Source organism: Passer montanus, unplaced genomic scaffold, assembly GCF_014805655.1.
Source record: "Passer montanus isolate IOZ18808 unplaced genomic scaffold, ASM1480565v1 scaffold25, whole genome shotgun sequence".
NCBI lineage: Eukaryota > Metazoa > Chordata > Aves > Passeriformes > Passeridae > Passer > Passer montanus.
In genome coordinates this window covers 4,136,912-4,155,546 of record NW_024367149.1, presented here as the reverse complement: position 1 = coordinate 4,155,546, position 18,635 = coordinate 4,136,912, and the positions used below count along the sequence as shown (strand labels likewise).

The 18,635-nt window shown below is 46.8% G+C and overlaps 1 protein-coding gene across 5 annotated transcripts; it reads right to left on the bottom strand.

Annotated features, from left to right (window-relative positions):
* Positions 1-2: 2 nt before the first annotated feature.
* On the bottom strand, positions 3-17,936 carry RAD54L (RAD54 like). Of its 5 annotated transcripts, XM_039711322.1 has the most exons (19): positions 17,873-17,936; positions 17,648-17,740; positions 16,528-16,647; positions 15,735-15,795; positions 14,035-14,170; positions 13,204-13,273; positions 10,880-11,168; positions 10,342-10,466; positions 8,795-8,945; positions 7,522-7,648; positions 5,315-5,389; positions 4,772-4,902; positions 4,560-4,670; positions 4,294-4,417; positions 3,901-3,979; positions 3,616-3,795; positions 2,033-2,196; positions 696-900; positions 5-291 (listed from the first exon to the last, which is right to left on the bottom strand). In XM_039711322.1, exons 1-18 carry the CDS (start codon positions 17,873-17,875, stop codon positions 699-701), a joined length of 2,241 nt encoding a protein of 746 aa, XP_039567256.1. In that variant the 5' UTR covers positions 17,876-17,936; the 3' UTR covers positions 5-291; positions 696-698. The 5 variants fall into 5 exon arrangements, with proteins under 5 accessions (XP_039567255.1, XP_039567259.1, XP_039567257.1 ...); XM_039711321.1 differs by having other exon boundaries at positions 3-900; XM_039711325.1 differs by lacking the exons at positions 17,648-17,740; positions 17,873-17,936 and adding an exon at positions 17,516-17,540 and having other exon boundaries at positions 3-900.
* Positions 17,937-18,635: the final 699 nt, after the last annotated feature.

Here is an 18,635-nt window from a genome sequence, read left to right as displayed (position 1 = left end):
CATAATGTACCAAAGTGAATTTTATTACTGTCATGTAATGTGATCTCATTAAAACACTGCTAGATCAGGGGATCCTGCCCATAACAAAGCAAGTGGTTTTAGAAATGGAGTTATTGGAATAGAGCCTGATTTCCTACTGCTTGCATGATCTTCCAGGCCAGATGTTCAACATATGAGCTAAATTTTTTTTTCCCCTGTACAAAATCCTCTTGTTCCCAAGTAATCAGCAAGGTTCACATTTCACAGCAAAAATGGATCCTGCAAGTTTTGATCAGCAGCTTTAAGCCAGAGCTGTCAAAGAAAAAAAAACCTGACTGCACATCAAGTGCTATAAAACTCCTGGCTCAACTTAAACCTGAAGACAAAAATCTGGCTGAGTAGAAGGCACAAATACCAAAGGCAGGAGCACCAGTGCTAAATCTGATCAAGCATGCAAGGTCCCATTACTCCCAGTTCCCAAGGGGCTGTTTGTCAGGCACACAATACAACAGCAAAGAAAAAGCCACAGACTCCTTGCTGCAGCAGACTGAACACTGCCAAGGGCCTTGCAGCCACTCCAGAGCCACGCTGTTCTGCATCCCACAACCACACAACAGTCCAGCACGCACAGCTGCCCGCCGCCCCTTTCCTTGAAAGGGATCAAAGTGGGGCAGGCTGCCTCTGAGCCTGCCCTTGCCCCCACAGGGGACAGTAACCTGTCAGGGAATCCCTCGCTGCTCCTCGTGGGAGTGATGATGGAAAGCGAAGGTGACAGCAGCGTCCCACGCCGCCTTCAGCACGGAGTCCTGCAGGCCGCGCTTGTCGGCGCAGTGCTGCCACTGGGACACGTCCGAGGTGCAGTCGGAGCCGTCGGGAGGGGGCCGCACCTGGTGCCCGTTCACACAGCGCCGACACTTGATCCTGCCAAGGCCAGTCAAGGTCAGTGCAAGGCTCCTCTGCTGCGTCTGCCCATGGGCTGATCAAAACTGCAGCCCAGTAACAGCTGGATTAACTCCCCTGGATTTTCAGTTTCTGAATTACTGGTGGTTTCATTTAAACAGATAACTACCTTGTGGTGTGCGTGACAGGTAAGGAGAGACTCACATTTTGAAAACCTGGGGGTTCTGCTGCCAATGGCAGTCCCTCTTCATGTGTAACCATTTGGGAATGGTCCAGCAAGACCCAGAGGAAGTTCAGGAGGAGTTTCTCTTGAAAGGTGTGGGATGTTGCTTAAGGCAGATCTCAAGTGACTGCTGCTAACACCTTATTAGTATTGCATCAGGACTCCTAAATTCAAAGAGCACACCACGCTCCAAAACACTCCATCCTGGCACCCACCACAGCCACCAGGTTGTGCTCAGGCTGTTTTGGAGATGCCCCACTGAGCTGTCACTTAAGGAGACAAAGAGCAGCAGCAGCCAGGTCAGCAAGGGCTGTTACCATGCAGAATGGATACCTACACTGAGCTAAGCCTTGACACAGCTTAAAACTAATCCTCTTCACTTCTTGCCTGAATTAAGAGTCTTAATTTTCACAGTGAAGCATTTTCCTGCACTCCCTGTCCTCTTTTTGGTGACTATAATACCACAGGTCTCTGGGCTGGGAGAGAAGGGCAGACAATGAAGAAGAGTATTCTTTTAGTTGCCAGAACAGAACTTAACACTGGCTTCATGAATTCTTAGCCAATGGAGAAGCCCTAGATGGAAGCAGTTCAGCATTTGTTCACCAGGAAGAGAGGAGTAAGGAAGGGCCAAGATAGGCTCCACTGATTTGAACAGCTCTGATCAGTTTTTCTCTTTTCATCAGCTGCAGTATTTCAGTCTCCAAAACAGGCAGCTACAAGGTAGTTTGCTGACTTGTCCAGCCAGCACAGCTTTTCTAAATAACAAAAAGGGAGGACAGCAAGGAAGTGCTCATGTCTAGGTGGTTAACAGCTTCAGAAGCAGAAACACTTGAAGCTCACTCTCTGGACTTCCTTCTGCTGCCTGGGAGACCCCTGAATTACACAACCAAACTTTTGCCATGCCAGCCATGAGCCATTCAGAATACTCACTTGTCATGGGTGTCACTGGTGGTGGTCTCATTCAATGTGAAGAGCTCCTTCAGCTCCCCAAGGGAGAAATGCCTTTCTACATCCTGCTCTTCATCCACCACGCAGCTGCTCAGGGCTTTCTTGTGGGTCTGGCGCTGGAATATCTTCTCCTCTATGGTCCCTGTCTGCAGGCAAGCCAGAGATGAAGCACAGTTGGAACACTGGTGTTAAAGGAGCTCTACATGGGGAAAATGTCACGGATCAAATGGCACTAAGCTGTCAGGACACTCAGTGCCTCATCAGTACAGGTGACAGGCAAGTTTTAGTAGCTGCACTCCAACCACATGTGTTTTGTTGCAGATCTAACCCAACTCTGCTTCTCTTTCCCTGTGGCTGCAGGAGTGGATCCAGTGGAGATACAGATGAGGAAGAGGGGGAACTGCCATTCATGGCTAAAGTTCACACACTGCACCAGGATGTGCTGACATGAAGGAAGGGAGAGGAGCTGAGCAGCTACAGCTGCTCCCTGACAAAAAATCCCAACTACAATCTCCCCAAGAAGCAGCAATGAGGTCTAGCCCTGGGTGACACGAGCATCAGCACTATTTTCTGGTTCACCCACACACAGATCAATCACATCCTGCCTGGAGGGAGAGATCTGCTTCCAGAACAGATGTGCAGAAAGCCCAGCCTGCTGTATTTTTAAGGCAAAAATCTAAGAGCAAAATGTCTGTTTTGCAAACAAATGTAACACCGAGGAGGGGCTAATTAGTCATGATTTGCAGATTGATTTCCTATTTCTAAAAGCAAAGGAGCTCCCTGCTTCCAAGTGCAGCAAGGTCAGAGAAGAACTCCATTAAAAAAACATGGGCAAAGAATGTCTGTTTTCTCAAAGTAAAAATAATAATTTACCAAGGAACCTAAGCTTACACAAAAAAATCCCCAAACAAAACAAAAAAACACACACAGAAAAAAACACCCAACAACTTTCCCCCCCAAACCAAAACAAAAAACCCTACAGTCTGAACTAATGAGAGGTGAACAAGGACAGAGGAGAAACTTCAAAGCAGCAATCACTACTGGCACTGCTGGACAAAGTGTTAGAGTAGCCTGAAGAGAGCAGTCTCCTTCATGGTTTTCCTCTACAGAGCAGCTACCCCATCTACTCAGTGGCAGCTCCATCCCAAATGCTGCTGGTAATTCCAGGAATGTATTTGCTGTTTCTAAAGTGCACGTACACCCAACTAAAACAGACTGCAGCCTGACTGAAAAACAGCAACTTCTGCATCAGACACCCCATGAAATTAAAGAAGTCAGATGCCTAAATTACTTCAAAGGAACATCTTATCTGCAAAGCCACAGTTGTTTCTATTTCTCAGAAGCCAGCCACTGCTAGAAACCAAGGGCTGCAGTAATGACCCTCCAGCTAGAACCTTCATGGTTTTCCATGGCAACACATCTAAGGGTAGGAAGCAATTAAGTTCCAATCAATTCTGGTCACCAACACAGAGGAGTTCTTTCCCTTCTGGCCCCAGTCACGGCAGCTGCAGCCTGGGCTGGCACCCAGAGCTCCGTGCTGAGGAGGGGAGAGCAGCTTTCCTCACCGAGAGCAGTCGGTAGATGTAGCACATCTTCTTCTGGCCGTCGCGCCACACGCGAGCCATGGCCTGCTCGTCGTTGGCCGGGTTCCAGTCGGGGTCGAACATCACCAGCCTGTTGGCCCCGATCAGGTTCAGACCACAGCCACCTGCTTTGCTGCTTAACATGAAGATGAACTCAGGGCTCTGCAAAAAGGCAGGCTTGGATTAGACTGCAGAAGCAGCCATGCTTTTACTCCCAGCACTCAGAGCTGGCAGGAGGGCTGCTCACATCTGGCAGGTTCTACTCACTGAGGGGCTGTTGAAGCGCTCCACGATCTTCGCTCTCTTTTTAATGGACATGGTGCCGTCCAGCCGGACATACAGATACCTGGAACACACAGCATTTACTACAACCAAACTGCTGCCATCTTCAGAGCATCCTACTTAAAACAGAGAAATCTGCCACCATCAGCCTTGTAACAACAGAATGGGCTTTAGAAATGCTAGCGGAGGGCCACAGATTTTCTGCTGTGACCCCAGGAGACAAAGCACAAGCTACATTGGTTCCAATCCAGGAACACCTGAGCTAAAAGACAGATCACAAGTTCCTGCTGAGAGAAAGTGTAGGATAGCCAGTTCTTTTACAGCATAGGCAACAAGTACAGTCTAGGAGGATTAAAGCAGTAAAACCCAAAGACAAACCTCCTGCTCCGGCAGAGCTTTTCAAATAGATCCAGTGTCTGAGTGTAGTTAGACACTAAAACCACCTTGTCGTTACTGGTGCTTTTGGTAACAGCAAGGATGTAATCCAAAACCAGCATCTTTCCTGGATAAAAAGGAAAAAAAGAAAAAGCTAGAGCAGAATTCCCAAATTCCAGACCCTGGAGGGGCACTTTGTAAGATGCTAAACACAGTCTCATGGTTGCCTGTGTTAGGCAGCTCATCTCTACTGCTGAGTTCCACCATACCTGAAAGCTGGGGCTCCACAGATTTGGTGCTGTAGCCAGAAGGGAACAAGCCCAGGGCTCCCATAAATCCTTCTTCCTCTTCTACACACTTATCATAGATAAGAGCAGGATCTGAAGAATAAACAGAGCTGAGAGACTGTTTAGAGTGAACAAGGGAGACCCAAAAAAGCTCCACCAACAGTTCAAAACCCAAACCCATGTGAACAACTCACGATTACAGAGCTTCTTCAAGGATGTGATAGAAGAGAGAGATGAAACACTGATTTTGCCCTCCTTCAGCTCCTCCACTGGCTTGGCTTGCTTCAGGAAGTTCTTGTACAGCTCAGTCTGCAGAGGTGTCAGTCTGAAAACACAACAAGAGCTCTGCAGTCCCAGCCTGCAGTCCAACAAAAGCCCTGCTCCATCTATACAGTGCTCCTTTGAGCTCTGTTTTTCTAGTTACAGAACAGAGAGCCTAGAACTGCCCCAAGGCTGCTGTTAGAGTATTGCTGTCCTCCAGAGCTGGAAGAGAAGCTTGCAGAGACTGCACAGCCCAGAGCTCTGCTCTGACGTCTGAGCTGCCCAGAGCTCACCAGCTGGCTGGCAGAACCACCAGTTGTGGGTCATGACACAGGAGGAAAAGCAACATACTGCCAATGGCTACAACATCATTCCCAGAGGGAAGCAGTCACCACAAAAACAGAACGGCTTATTGCATTTTTTCAGTCCTTCCTGTTGCTTCCCTATTTCCCAAACACAGCAGATGCTTTTGGTACCTGCAGCAGACCACCTGTTCAATCTTCACTGGCAGGTATTTGGACAGGATGTCTGAAGTTCTCCGAATTAAACACCTGTAAGGACAGAAACTAAGATCAGATGCTTGGATGACTCTTGGATCACTTTTACTGATAAAACTCTGTTTTATCACTATGATTCCTCATGTGGTCTACAGACCCACTGATATTCTCTCCAAAGCTCTGTGACAGTCCAACACATGGCAGGGGCCAGACACCCACAATCCACATTGTGTACAGAGCCCCATATAACCCATGGTCTTTGCAAGGCTTCCAATGTGGTTCATGAGATTTGGAGGGATCAGACATGATGCCACCTACACAGAGAGAGCTCAGCCACAAGAGAAACTCTGCTCTTCCTCAGACCACCAATAGCATTTGCAATTTGAGCTACAACAGACCAGCAGCATGGACAGCAAACAACTACAGGGATCAACCACCACAAACTGTGGGCATAAGCCAAAGTACAGGCAGGCAACTCCTCATTTAGTCCTCAGTAGCCATCCTCACACCCAAGATGGGCTCATGGCCTGGCCCAAGATTCCAGCAAAGGACATATCCTTTGGCCTCTGGAAATGCCCCATGGAGCAGTTTTGCCACACTTCAGAAAAGGTGGAACGGACTAGAAAAAGTGCTGAGCTGAGCAACCAGAGTAAGAGGTGCAGAAACCCAGTTCTGCCAGGAAGAATCAAAAGTATGTTACAAAACCTATAGAAGAAAGACAGCAGGGATATATGACAACCCCCAAATCAGTCAAAGGCTGGTAAATAAAAGAATAATCTGGTCTCCGAACCCATAAGCAGCAGGATGAAAAGTAATAGGCTTAAACTGCAGTAAGGAAGATTTATGTTAGACATAAAGAGCCTTTTCTAACTGCAAAGACGGCGGTGCCCTGGAAAAGGTGTCCTAGGAAAACTGCAAAGGCTTCAGTGCTGAGTGGGGCTTAAGAGATGGTTTAGGTCTTTAGGCCTAACACCTTCTACCTTAGGACAGCAAGACTGATCAGATGCCTTCTCCAGGGCCCTTCCAGCCTTACCTCTAGGATTCCATATGTCTTTGCATCACTGTCCCATTTGCAATTCCTACCAAATTCAACAGACTCATCTGTTACTGCTTTTGTGCTTTGTCTTCCCTATTTGTGTATCATGGACAAAGACCTCAACAGAGCCAGGCACAGGCATTCCTGAACACACTTTTATATCCATTTTTCATCAGCTATAAAAAGAAATAAATGCACCTCAAGAAGGAATAAGCTTTTCTCCTCCCAACCTTTCTTTTTTCTCAGGCTTCTGCAAGCTGATGTGAGTCAAGGTCAGGACTGTCTCTATGGAGTGACTCTACTTAGTGTGAAATTTAATTTACCATTACTGTGAACTGCAGGATTGTATTTGTGATGGCTACAAAAGATCATATTAAAAAACCAAAACAAACCAAGCAACCAAAAACCACCAAACAAAACCCACAAACAATCAGAAAAAAGACTGAAGACACCAGCAATGCTGAGAACTCAAAAGTCTTTTCTAGAAAGTTCTTAAAGAGAGCCAAGCAACTGCCAGTAGATATGGATAAACTGGTTGTATTCATGAAAAGAAAACAGGTTTAAAAAAGTACCATAAATCAACCAAAGATAAGACAGCACTTCATATCACAGAGGTGCTTCTTGGGGATCAGAAGTCCCATCTCTGACACTTGTAGTCTGTCCTATCACCCCTACAGAGCCAACAAAACTGTGGAAGTGTGAGCTGGGCTATTCTGTGTGTTGGGCAATCAACAGCAGAATGGAGTGACATTCCTTATACTCCTTCTGCTCCTCAACATCTGGGCCAGATGGATCTCCAGTCTGATCCAGCTCACATTTATAGATAACATAAATAAATGCATGCTGCCTGATGATTCAGATTCCATGAGAAAACAGAAACACAGGAGTCAAATAATAATTCAGTACCTGAGAGTGCTGCTTGGGGGTGACTGCAGCTGACTGTGCCATGTCAGTTCCATTTATCAGACTAAAGCTCCGTCCTATTTATTGCCTAGATTTCTCAGGCAATAAATACTTGCACAATCACTTGCTGAATACATGTAACAGGCAAAAGAATTCATTACAGCTACAACTGTAATTTGGAAATATAGCAGGGCTTATGCAAAGGGCTTAGCAAATGCTCTGTAAAGAGAAGAGGGATGAAGTTCACCTGTTCACAATACTGATCAACTCTTTAAGCCTTTCTTCTCCCTTGTGTCGCTCAGCTTCACTCGCATCTGCATCTCTTCCTTTCAAGATAGGCATTTCAAAATGTCTTTTAAATTCCTGTGCAGTTCCTGTATAAAACAGAAGTGAAAAGGTGACAGCTACTACCAAAGAACCTCTGATCAGCATCCCACCACACCCCAAACACCAGGCCCGGCAGATAAAACAAACCCTCATCCCACCCATAAGATTGGATTTTTCTTTTTCTAGCCAAGAAAGACTCACGCAAGGCAGACAAATCAATTTAACAGATAATGATTTTGTACTCCAACAACAGGGCAAAGCCAAAGGTCACAGAATTTTACTTAAAACAGTCACACACATACTGCTTTTGCTCACACTCCTGTTATACTTTTATTCCCAGATTTTGTCCTTGCAAACAACAGCACAGGCAGTATCTGTGCCTACTCCAAAATTATCTGTAATCAGTTGCTTATTACTGGCCACAGGCTGAAAGAGAGAAAAATGCCTACTGAGTGCATGCAAGCTTTGCTGCAGTAGTTACACCATTAACCTCATCTCAGAAAGAACGAACTGCGAGCACAGGAAGAGTAATCTTGCCCAAAGTACAGGTCAAGGGGGGCAGGTGAAAATCCCATCAGCTCCCTGTAATTACTACTCAAAATTGAAGCACACAGAAAAAGCAGATGTAGAACATCTACCACCTCAATCCATCCTTTCTGAGAACTCCTGGGGGAAAAACAGCTGAACAGAAAAAGACACAGCCCAAATTCTGCTTGCAAGACTAAGAATCTGATGAATTGTGTTTAACTAGAGTTGGGCATGCACTAGAATTAATGAGAAGCCTCTTGGACTGGATGCCAAACAAACTGAGACAATCATGAGAGATGAAAAAAGAAGTAATTTACAGCAGCACTCAGTGTCACATATTAATTTTACCTTAATAGATTCCCCTTCCAAAATACCTGTTAGACTGATGTAGTTTGCTTTAGAATCTTGTTTAAACAGAGCTCAATTAATACACAGCCCCTAGAACAGGGCACCCTGACCGAGGCTTTCTGGATACAAACTGGAAGGGATTAAGTCTCATGGAATCACAGAATGGTTTGAGGTGGAAAAGACCTTAAGAGATCATCTAGTTACAAACCCCTGACAAGATTTTTCACCAACATCTCAATTGTAGCTTTTGCTGGAATCAAGGGAAGCCTGGCCAGCAGCTTGCCCTCCCTGCTATCTCCCACACATTCATGTCTTACCCAGGATGCCTGAATTGACGAAGTGCACCAGGCTGAAATACTCCAGCAGGTCATTCTGAATAGGGGTGCCCGAGATAAGGACTCGTCGAGGTGTGTTTAAGCTGTTGAGAGCCTGGTAAGTCTGGTTTTCAGAGTTCTTTAGTCTATGGCCCTGTAAAAAAAACAGAGAAAAGGAATAAGGCTGATAAATCCAGTGGCCCTGTAAGGAAGCAGCTTGGAGAGCCATATCAGCACTGATAAAAGGCATCTCACCACTCTTCCCATTCCTCGTAGTGGAGAAAGTGTTGCAACAAACTTGTCTCAAGGACAAGGATCTAGTGAAAAACCAATTAAGCAATTAAGTGAGGAAACAAGACATTACAAGCTTCCCACACCAGGAATATCTGAGCTGCACCCAGGCAAGAAAGTCTACCATGAAAACAACAACCATCACACAATATAACTTATAATTCTAAGAACTGTTTCCTGCTCTAAGATGGGAATGTTTTCAGCTACCAACACAAGCACTGAACTCTGGACCAGTAAAATTGTTTCACTCAAGGTCAAGACCACAAACCACTCAGACCACCTATACAGAGGACTGCCAGACCTTTGCACACTAATAAGAAGAGGTTCTTCACCTCTTACAGTAGTAATCTGAACACAGGCCCCATTTCTCATGCCTGGGAAAATCAACTTTATTAGCATCTGAGTGCTGGGTAGGACAAAGCACAAGTGATGAGACACTTCTCATGAGTGCCAGACTGCAGCAGAGCTGAGTATTTTTTGGAAATCTATAGAAGCCACAAGGCCAAGGACATGGGTTCCCAGATTCTCGAGGTGCTAGCCTCATTCCAGGGGCACTGAGAGGTGTGGGCAGTCATGGACTCATAGATAAAAGGTTTATGAGAGCTACACTCCTGAGGACACTCACTTTATTTAAGCCCCTCTTGGCACTGCTCTGGCAAATACAAAGCCAAACCACTGGGTGGCACCCCTATTTAATAAATTCCTTCTACCCAGCAGCAGAGGATACCTCAACCCCTGCCAGGTCCCAGCCTGATCGTTTCAAGGAGGCAGAGGACACTTGTTTTATTTTGTCCTTCAAAGCATCTCTGGCTCTCACTACCTATAACCACAAATAGGGAATGACAAATGAAAAAACAACTCAACTTTGGCCATGCGACAGCAGAGCTTGACACACACCAATGCATGAAAACCAGTAAGCCAGGGCACTACCAACAGAGGCAGGCATGGACCTCCATGGACCTCCCTTTTGGTACATATTTCACATGGAGAGGGCCCTAGTAGGGACCCATCAGGGACCTACAAGTGGATGCAGTTCCCACCAGCTGGATTTTCTTCATATCTTAGCTCATGAAGACACCTCTCTCATTCAGACTCACACAGTATGGCTGATCTTAGAGCCTCTGAAACACCAGAATGGGTGTTGTCCATAGCTAAGTCTTGTATCCCATTGTCCACTCTCCTTTAAGAAAGCAGATCCAGTTTCACCCAGATGTTGAGAAAACACCAGGAATGGATTCCACTTAAAGGTGCCCCCGTACCTCATCACATATGACGAGCCCAACGCTGCCCTTCTGCAGCACCTCGGCGTGCAGTCGGAAAGTCTCATAGGAGATTATCAGGATGGGGGAAGGCACTCGCAGGCCACGCTGGCTCATAAAGCCCGCTGCAGATGGGAAGGGGCAAAAAGAAGAAAGAAAAATAAATAAATAAATAGAAAGGATTAGGAAAACTAATAGAAAACTGGTCAAATGGGCAAAACATTTGCCTTAAAAATTTATGAAAACCCTTCCACCCATATATACCCATTCTCATTTCCATGTCCCTTCTGCCTCCTTTCCTCAAGCATTGGGACTACCCTAACACCTGACTAGATTTAGATTTGGATTATGGCCAAACTATTCAACTATTACCAAACATGCAAGGGTTAGATCTAAACATGTTAGTGAAGAGTCAGCCATCAGTCTGCAGAGATCCAGTGACTGCTCAGAGATGTTCACAGGAGCTGCTGCAGCCTTCTTCCAATGCAAGACTTTGACCCCAACCAGCCAAACGTCCACACTGCAAACATTTCTGTACCTAGTTTACGATCAATCTCTTCTTTGGAGCCTCCATCAATGGCCAGTGGCTGGATCCTTCCCCCCAGCCATTTCTCTACTTCATTGTACCAGTTTCTCACCAGGCTGGAGGGAGACACCACCACGGCTTTCTCGATTTCGGGCTTGCAGTCCGGGCTTTGCCGCAGAAGCGTCCACATGAGTGTGATGCACTGGAGAGTTTTGCCCAGCCCCATTTCGTCTGCCATGATGCAGCCATGGCTCCCAGGGATCCGCCGGCTCGTCACACAGTCCCAGAGGAACTTCACCCCCTGCCAAAAAATCGTTCTCTCAGAGCAGGATGGGGACATCGGCAGAGTGACAACTTCATTACCACAATGCACAGGGCTGGTAGCACAACAAACAGCAGATCCGTGCAGCACACACATCCCTGGGGACATGCAGTGTTCTAATGAGACAGAGGGAAACCACCTGAGGCACAGCTAAACTGCTGCCACATCTGGAGTGAAACAGCACTACTGGTGCCAACATGTATCTCACAACATGCACAAAATCTTGCTACATTTTTCTTGTACAATTCTAACTAGCTTCCGAACATGAATTCCCAGAAATTTCTACCCTTGGCTGCATTAGACAGGGCCTGGCCATGAACTAACATGCATCAATAATTTCAAAGAGGTTTATTATCTTACCACCACCAAATCAGGTCATTTTAAATAATCAGAGCAAGTAGAGTTGTTTCTGCTGCCTGAATAATTCCCAGAATACCATCATCACTTCTGCCTAGAAGCAGTGACTCACCTGGGGGCTCAAGGACCAAAGCAGCTTTAGCTTTACAGAAGACACAGGGCTGAGGTTTTAACCTATGTCACATGGTGGGAGAAGAGCTCAGCCCTGCATTAGGCCTTGACACATCACTGACAGAGATAAAGGGGAGGGGGGGAGGGGGGAAGAGACAAACTCCAAAATGTTCCAGTACCATGTGATGATGAGAGTCAAAGAAAACCAGGGCATTGTGCTGGGAATGTACAGGCTAAACACCTGCAAGGATTCATCCTCTCTACTCCACTACTTAGGACTTGAAGATGGAGCACCTTGACCTGCACTTTCAAATCCTTTTCTTTCTTTCTTAGACTTTTAGTAAGAGGCTAATGGAATTTATTTAAGGCAGTTGAACAATTTTGAACTACATTACTGACTAGAAGACTGCATTTTGCTGCAGAACCAGCACCTGGGCAAAAGTCACAACAAAGTTGGAGCAGAGCTGTACAGCTACGTAGGAGCATCAGCTGAATACAGCTTAAGAATTCTAACAGGCAGGGACTTATTAGTCAGCCTAGAACAGAAACTGCTTTTTCATCAACATTTACCTGCCAAAAAAACAGTGTGATGAGGTTTGATTACTTGACAAAAGCACCTGCAGGCAGCAGCTTACCCAAAAGCAGAGTGCCTCCAGCTATGTAGACAGAGATGAGCATTAAACAGGTCACAGGTTCATTACCAGATCTGAGATAAAACTACAAGCCATGAGCAGCCTACTATGCTCTCGTAGCCATCTGAAGATCTCCCATGCAGGGACACATCTAGCTTTACCTGCTTAGCCTGCAAGATCAGTAATCACAGCTTCCATCTGTGCTCCCTCCAGGCTCAAATGATAATATACTGCATCTGGGATGAACTTTGAGCTCTCCAGAAGCCTGTATCATATATTTGGAGAGTTGTAGCCACTGCTGCCATGTTACAACGTTGGACATATTTACAATGTAAAATGTTTTTGGCAGTCTCCACCATCAAATTTCAAGTCTGCATAGGTCAGGCACAGCTCACACCTACCAAAGGCAGCCTCCAAACAAAGCACAATGAAGCAGGAACCTACTCTACACTTTGTTAGGAATTGTGGTACCAGACATTGGAGCCTCAGTGTTTCCTGGCTCAGGGACTGCAGATCCAACCAAATCTGCTGAGCAGTAAAACAGTGGTGGACAGCTTGCCCTGCCTGACTCAAAACTGGGCTGCAATATAGTTTATTGCAACTATATCTCATCACCTTCCACAATGAATTCCACCCAGCAGAGCCACATCTCCAGACTTCAAGGTAAGTAAAAGCAGGACTTTCAGCCCTGACTCTTTGCTTGAAAAGAGACAGAAAGTATTGTCAGCATTCAGGCCTCTCAGAGGATGCTTAAAGCAAATGCTTCACTTGGTGTTTGCAACAGACTGCAGTCTGTTAGACTATCAGTCTGTGAGGCCTATGCAGCCCTATAACAACTCCAGCAGAGGAAATGTGGCTTTTTGAAACGTAGCAAATCCTCCAGCCACACCTTCAGGTCCCAATGGAAAACTTACTTCTCTCTGATGGGGTCGTAAAACACGGCTGAGGACAGGATCCACCACAACATGGACAGGTACCTTGTCCCTGCAGGAGGCAGTCAGGCAAGAAGAGAGTGTGACTGAGGAATTTGGCACATGTTTAGGTTAAATCTCACTGCTATACTGAAAACTCTCCGATGGCAGAGAGGAAGCAACTTCAAACAAAAAAGTGAAAAATTGATTAATTCACCTTTGAGAATAAAGTTAGAGACCTGCCCACAGTCTGAAACATCAGTGAAGCCATGTATGTGGGCTGTGGTTAAAACAAGGGCAGAACGTCGTTCGGAGATACAGTAAAAAGTCAGTATTGTTTTTTCTTGTTTCTATAACAATATTGTAACTAAATTTCTGTAGAGAGAAACCCCCCCACTCTGTCCATGAAGATCCAGTTGACAGCCTTTTTAAGTTATAACAATAGCAGAAAAGAAACTACTTCAGAATAAAAACCAGTAGGCAGCCTAACATTTGACAGCCATCTCTCTTTGCTTGTCCTTAGATGCTGATGTTTCCTGACTAATGACTGTGAGATTTCCTAAGCAACTTCTCCATGCATGTATGCTCATTCCCTGCATCAGGTTTAAATTTTTCATGCATGAGAGATGGAACAGTCAAAGAACACAAACAATCCAGCATGGGTACATTCCTTCTTTGACTGTAACTATACCTAAACCAATCCAGGCAGAACACTTGGAATCGAAATCCCCTTGATGATCAGACCCCAGCTCAAACACATTTGGGAGAAAAGCACATAAACCTACACCCAGAAAAAGGTCAGGGCTGCAGCATTCAGGCCAGGTGATGACTCACTTGTCTATTTTCAGCTGGTCATGGGCACTCAGCACCGGGGGCTCATACAGAACCAGAGCTCCTTCCTCAAATGGGTCATGGAGAGGAGCCCTCAGTCCCGCCCGTTTGACTCCCAGTGAGCGCAAGCCCAGGGGCCCTGAAATCGAACAAAGGCACAGCTCAAACATCTTCCTGGAAGCAAGCAGAGCCTGGCAGCAGAGTCTGATTACACTTAGGAACAGTGAATTAATTGGGTGCTGGAGTGGAGGTGCACGCACAGCTGGTGCACACAGCAAACCCAAGCAGGGCTGTTGTTTGGCAGCACTCTGGCAGCACACAGTGGGAAGCTCTGCAGCAGGAAAAAACAGAACAGAGGCAAAGAGGGAGCAATAGCACTGCTTACCCAAGGTGGTTGTTCTAGGTTTTTGAAAGCTAAAGAGAGTTCCACAATGTACATCTCAACAGCCCAACAAATACACTCCTACATATAGAATATCCTGGGTGAAATTCTCTTTTGGGGTCACCTAACCCAGGCTTAGCCAGAGCTGTATCTTTAATGCAAGGTCAGGAACTATCCTTAATAATGATGAAATTCTACAGCACCACAGCAAACATCACATTGTCACTACCTGCTCTGGGGTATTATTTTCTCTCTGCTGAGCAATAGTAGATGTTTGGCCTTGGAGCCAGTTTCTGTGAAAAGCAGAAACCAAGCATGAGTCCCTTTTCCCAGTACTGCATTTTGATGTCACAGTTTTGTAATGGAGATGAACACAAGAACATACACAAAAATCCATTTTCCCATCAAAACATGGGCAACTGTGCTCCCAGGATTGATTTTGCTTGAAAAAGATTCAATCAGTCTATTTGTCCACTGTTTACTAAAGCTCCTTGCAAAACAGGAGTGTACCACAAGCTGAGGCAGCAATGCACAAATAACAAGAAAGAAAGAGCATAAGAAACAGCCCCTTTTCCCAATTAAGAGAGCAAGGTAGCAGCCACAGAAAGCACTTTCCCAGTTACAGTTCTGTTTGAGCCTCCTGACAAACCAGCTTCTCCAGAAGCGAGCTTTGCTGAACTCTTCTGGGGCTTGTCATTCCATATTCAGTGGCTGCTTACAGACATTTTTATAACTAAAGTTTGAGTGAAATTGGTTGATCTGCATTTGAGGTTTTCAGCTGGAGGGTGAAGGGGAAGCAGGGGACATGAACAGGCCCATTTGTTTCTGAGAGCTTATGTTTCACTGATTCAAACCAGCTGAGGCTTTGAACTTCAAAATGATCTCGTTTTGAAGATCACCTTGAGGCTCAACACTCCAAGCCAAGGAGAAATAAAACTGGCACATACAATCTTTTTCACCACAGCCTTCTGTCTGTTAGCATCATTATTTAAATGATAAACCTTCGTGGCTTGGAATTCATTTTGCTTTTGTATTTGTGATACAGTGTAAAATCTCCTGGCACTACATCAAATACATAGCAGTAAGACTATAAAATCCAATTCTGAAATGTAGGATTATCCAAACTAAACACTAGTAAGAAATATGAAGACTTTGCTAATATGCCAGTATTTTTCTTTCAAAATTAAGTCAGGATTTCTGGAACGTATGCATCAGTGCAAAAAATAACAATAATCCCCACAGATATATTTGACAGGCCTAAGCATCATCTGTTTTACCCGAGTCAGCCAACACAGACAATCCTTAAACCTCCTCATCTTACCTTTATAATTTGGAATGGGGACTTTGAAGGGTTTGGACAAAATACTGCGGATAAAAGCCTCCTAGGAATTCAGAAAGAAAACACATTTCAGAAGTCTGAAATCAGAGATTGCTCAAGAAAGCAAGTCCAGGACATTTTTTGAGAACTCAGTTTTGCCAAGTACCCAGAGTCCCTCCATTTAATCTACTCAAGCTTCAACTCCAACTACTTTCAAGACTATCCAAAAGAAAGAAAGTAACAATTCAGCACAATTTCCTCCACCACTTCTGCTTTTCAAAACTATTTTCCTTTGGGTTTTCTAATACATGAAATTGATTTTTCATAGCTCCCATCTTCCTAAATCCACTGGCTTTTTTCACTTCTTTAAAACTTATTGCTTCCCCCCTGCCCTGGTAATTTAGTCAGGCAACTCATTTCCTGTAAAGGAGCTGGGTTACCACTGCAGGGACATCCATGCTGGATCAGCAAGCACCCAGCCACTCCAGCATCTGGTCTCCAGCAGTGGAAGCCCAGAGAACTGGGCAGGCAGTCAGCATTTGACCCACCTGGTTGGAAAGCAACTCACACCTCTGGGTACTGTCCTTCACCTGGGCCTCACAGAACTCCCTCATTCAGGATTCCCACTACAGCAAGTTCCCCCAGCACAGCTCCTTCAACATTAAAGGGCTGGAGCTGGCAAAAAGCCTCTCCAAAAGACTTTGTGTCTGCATAAGGCCTCAGTTTAAAAGGGGTCACAGAGGCACTGGGAGCTCCTTGCTGAGTGAGCTGTGTGTGCAGCAGCAGCCCCACTCACGTGCTGACTGCTGTCCAGGCACTGGGGTCTGTTGGTCAGCGGAGCCAAGGGCTTGCGGAAAGGCGACCGGTAGCACTCTCCACTCTCTGTCTCAGCAGCTGCCTTCTGCCTCTTCCGGCCCTGGAAAACACAACCAGCACCAGGCAGTTCAGGGGTAGCTGGGCAGGGCAGAGATGCTCTGCAGCCACGCTCAGGAAGCACCAAAGCACACAGACCACTGCCCAGGCAGCCGAGCAGCTCTGAGCACACACAGCCATCACTCACCCCCGCTGCCACAGGACTCACACAGCAAGGTCACTGAGCCTTGAAGTTTAATTTACATGAAGCTTAAAGCATTCTCCTACTTAAGAAAATAACTACCACCTTCTACCCGGTAAAAGGGTGGGCTTGTGCACGCTAAGATTTGTCCCCTATCCCGCCACTCAAAAGCAGAATTAAAAAAAGGAAGGGTCAGTAGCATGGAACAAACTACATCAAAGTCCCCAGAGGCTCCATGGCACCTGGTGTTACGCAGGTGGAAGGCCTTGCACAGAACCCTGCATTTCAAACACTTAGAAAAGCATGAAAATAAATAAGTTATTGATCTGTTTCCTGATTTAACACAGTCCTCTTCAGCGTGAGGCACGGTTTCGACCACCTGCTGGCACAGAAAAATGGATCTGACACAGAAAACATTGCATGAGGCTCTGTAACCTGTATGCCATAGAACATTACTGTAAATTAGGATTAGCGCTGGGACCCGTGTCATTATAAATGCCTAAACGAGGCATGTACTGAGCTTACACATAATCGGTGAAACCGATCCTCCCCATCCTGTTACAAAAATATGTAACATTCTGTCTTGAACAGCCTATCCCTAGTTACCCTTCCTTTCTCACAGCACTCGAAGCTCTGACGGAGATAACTTTTCCCATAACCACGAAGCACCATCTGCACACAGAGAAGTTCCTCCTCCAACCGAGACACGAGGTTTCACAGCAGCACAAACCGGGGCCGCGATGCGCGCAGGACGGGGCGGCTCCGGCACCGGGGAGGGCCCCGCACGCAGCACGGCCCACGGCTGCGGGGCCACACGGGGCCGGGAACACACGGGGGACACGTCCCGGGAGCCCTCGCTCACCGCCGGGGGCTGCCAGTCCTCCTCCTCCTCCTCTTCCTCATCTTCATCGCCCGCCTTCCTCTTGGCCAGCTGGCTGGGGGCCAGGCTCCTCCTCTGCAATAGAGGCACAGCACACACAGTGAGGGGCCGGGAGGTTCCGGGCACAGACACAGACACGGGCACAGACACAGACACGGACACAGACACGGACACAGACACAGGTTCGGTTCCTCCCCCCGCACCCACCATCGCCTCACGGGAGCGCGCGGACGCCGCAACGGCCCGCGCGCGCCGCTGGCGGGAAAACCGCCGGGGCCGGCTCCGCCCCGCGCCCACAGGCGTGGCCAAGCCAGCGCCGAGCGGCACCAGAGCCGCATCGACCCGCTCGGGGCTCCGCGGAGGCAAAGAAATTGATTATATATCTATATATATAAATAAGAGGACTTGAGATTTATCGTGAATTTCTGTACCAAGCAGCGGTGTTCAAAGGGAGAGTGGGAGAGAAAAAAGGACAAAAAAAAAAAGCGAATTATTTTTCTGTCCAAGGAAAGATGCGGTTCCCCTCAGGAGCAGCGCTGTTCCCTCAGGGGCAGTGCTGGCCCACAGAAGCTGCGCCACAGGACAAAGGACAAAAAAAAAAAGCGAATTATTTTTCTGTCCAAGGAAAGATGCAGTTCCCCTCAGGAGCAGCCCACAGAAGCTGCGCCACAGGAGAGTCGGGGTGTGGGACTGTAGCGGGAAATCAGCACAAGGGAACAAGCCACTGAGCCATCTCTTTGGCTCCCCAGCAGCTCGGGTGCAGGCAGGGAGGGCCGGGAGCCATCTCCTCACAAGGTGTGAAGAGGACAGCGGGGCCGTGGCTGCAGCACGGGAATTACAGCCCTGGCTGCTGCGGAGGGCAGGCAGGTCACCCTTGGCACCCGGGAGCGAGCAGTGCAGAGGGGGAAGCTGTCCCTTCACCATTGTGCCTCAATTCGGCACAATTTAAGGTTATTTTGCGAGTTTCTCT

Bases quoted from the DNA above. Each gene is read 5' to 3' on its own strand.
- RAD54L (XM_039711321.1), bottom strand. The intron at 5,390-7,521 runs GTGAACTTCATC...CTGTCCTTACAG, and splicing joins TTGATCAGTATTGTGAACAG to GTGTTTAATTCGGAGAACTT. The intron at 4,418-4,559 runs GTATGGTGGAAC...CTTTTTATCCAG, and splicing joins TGTGGAGCCCCAGCTTTCAG to GAAAGATGCTGGTTTTGGAT.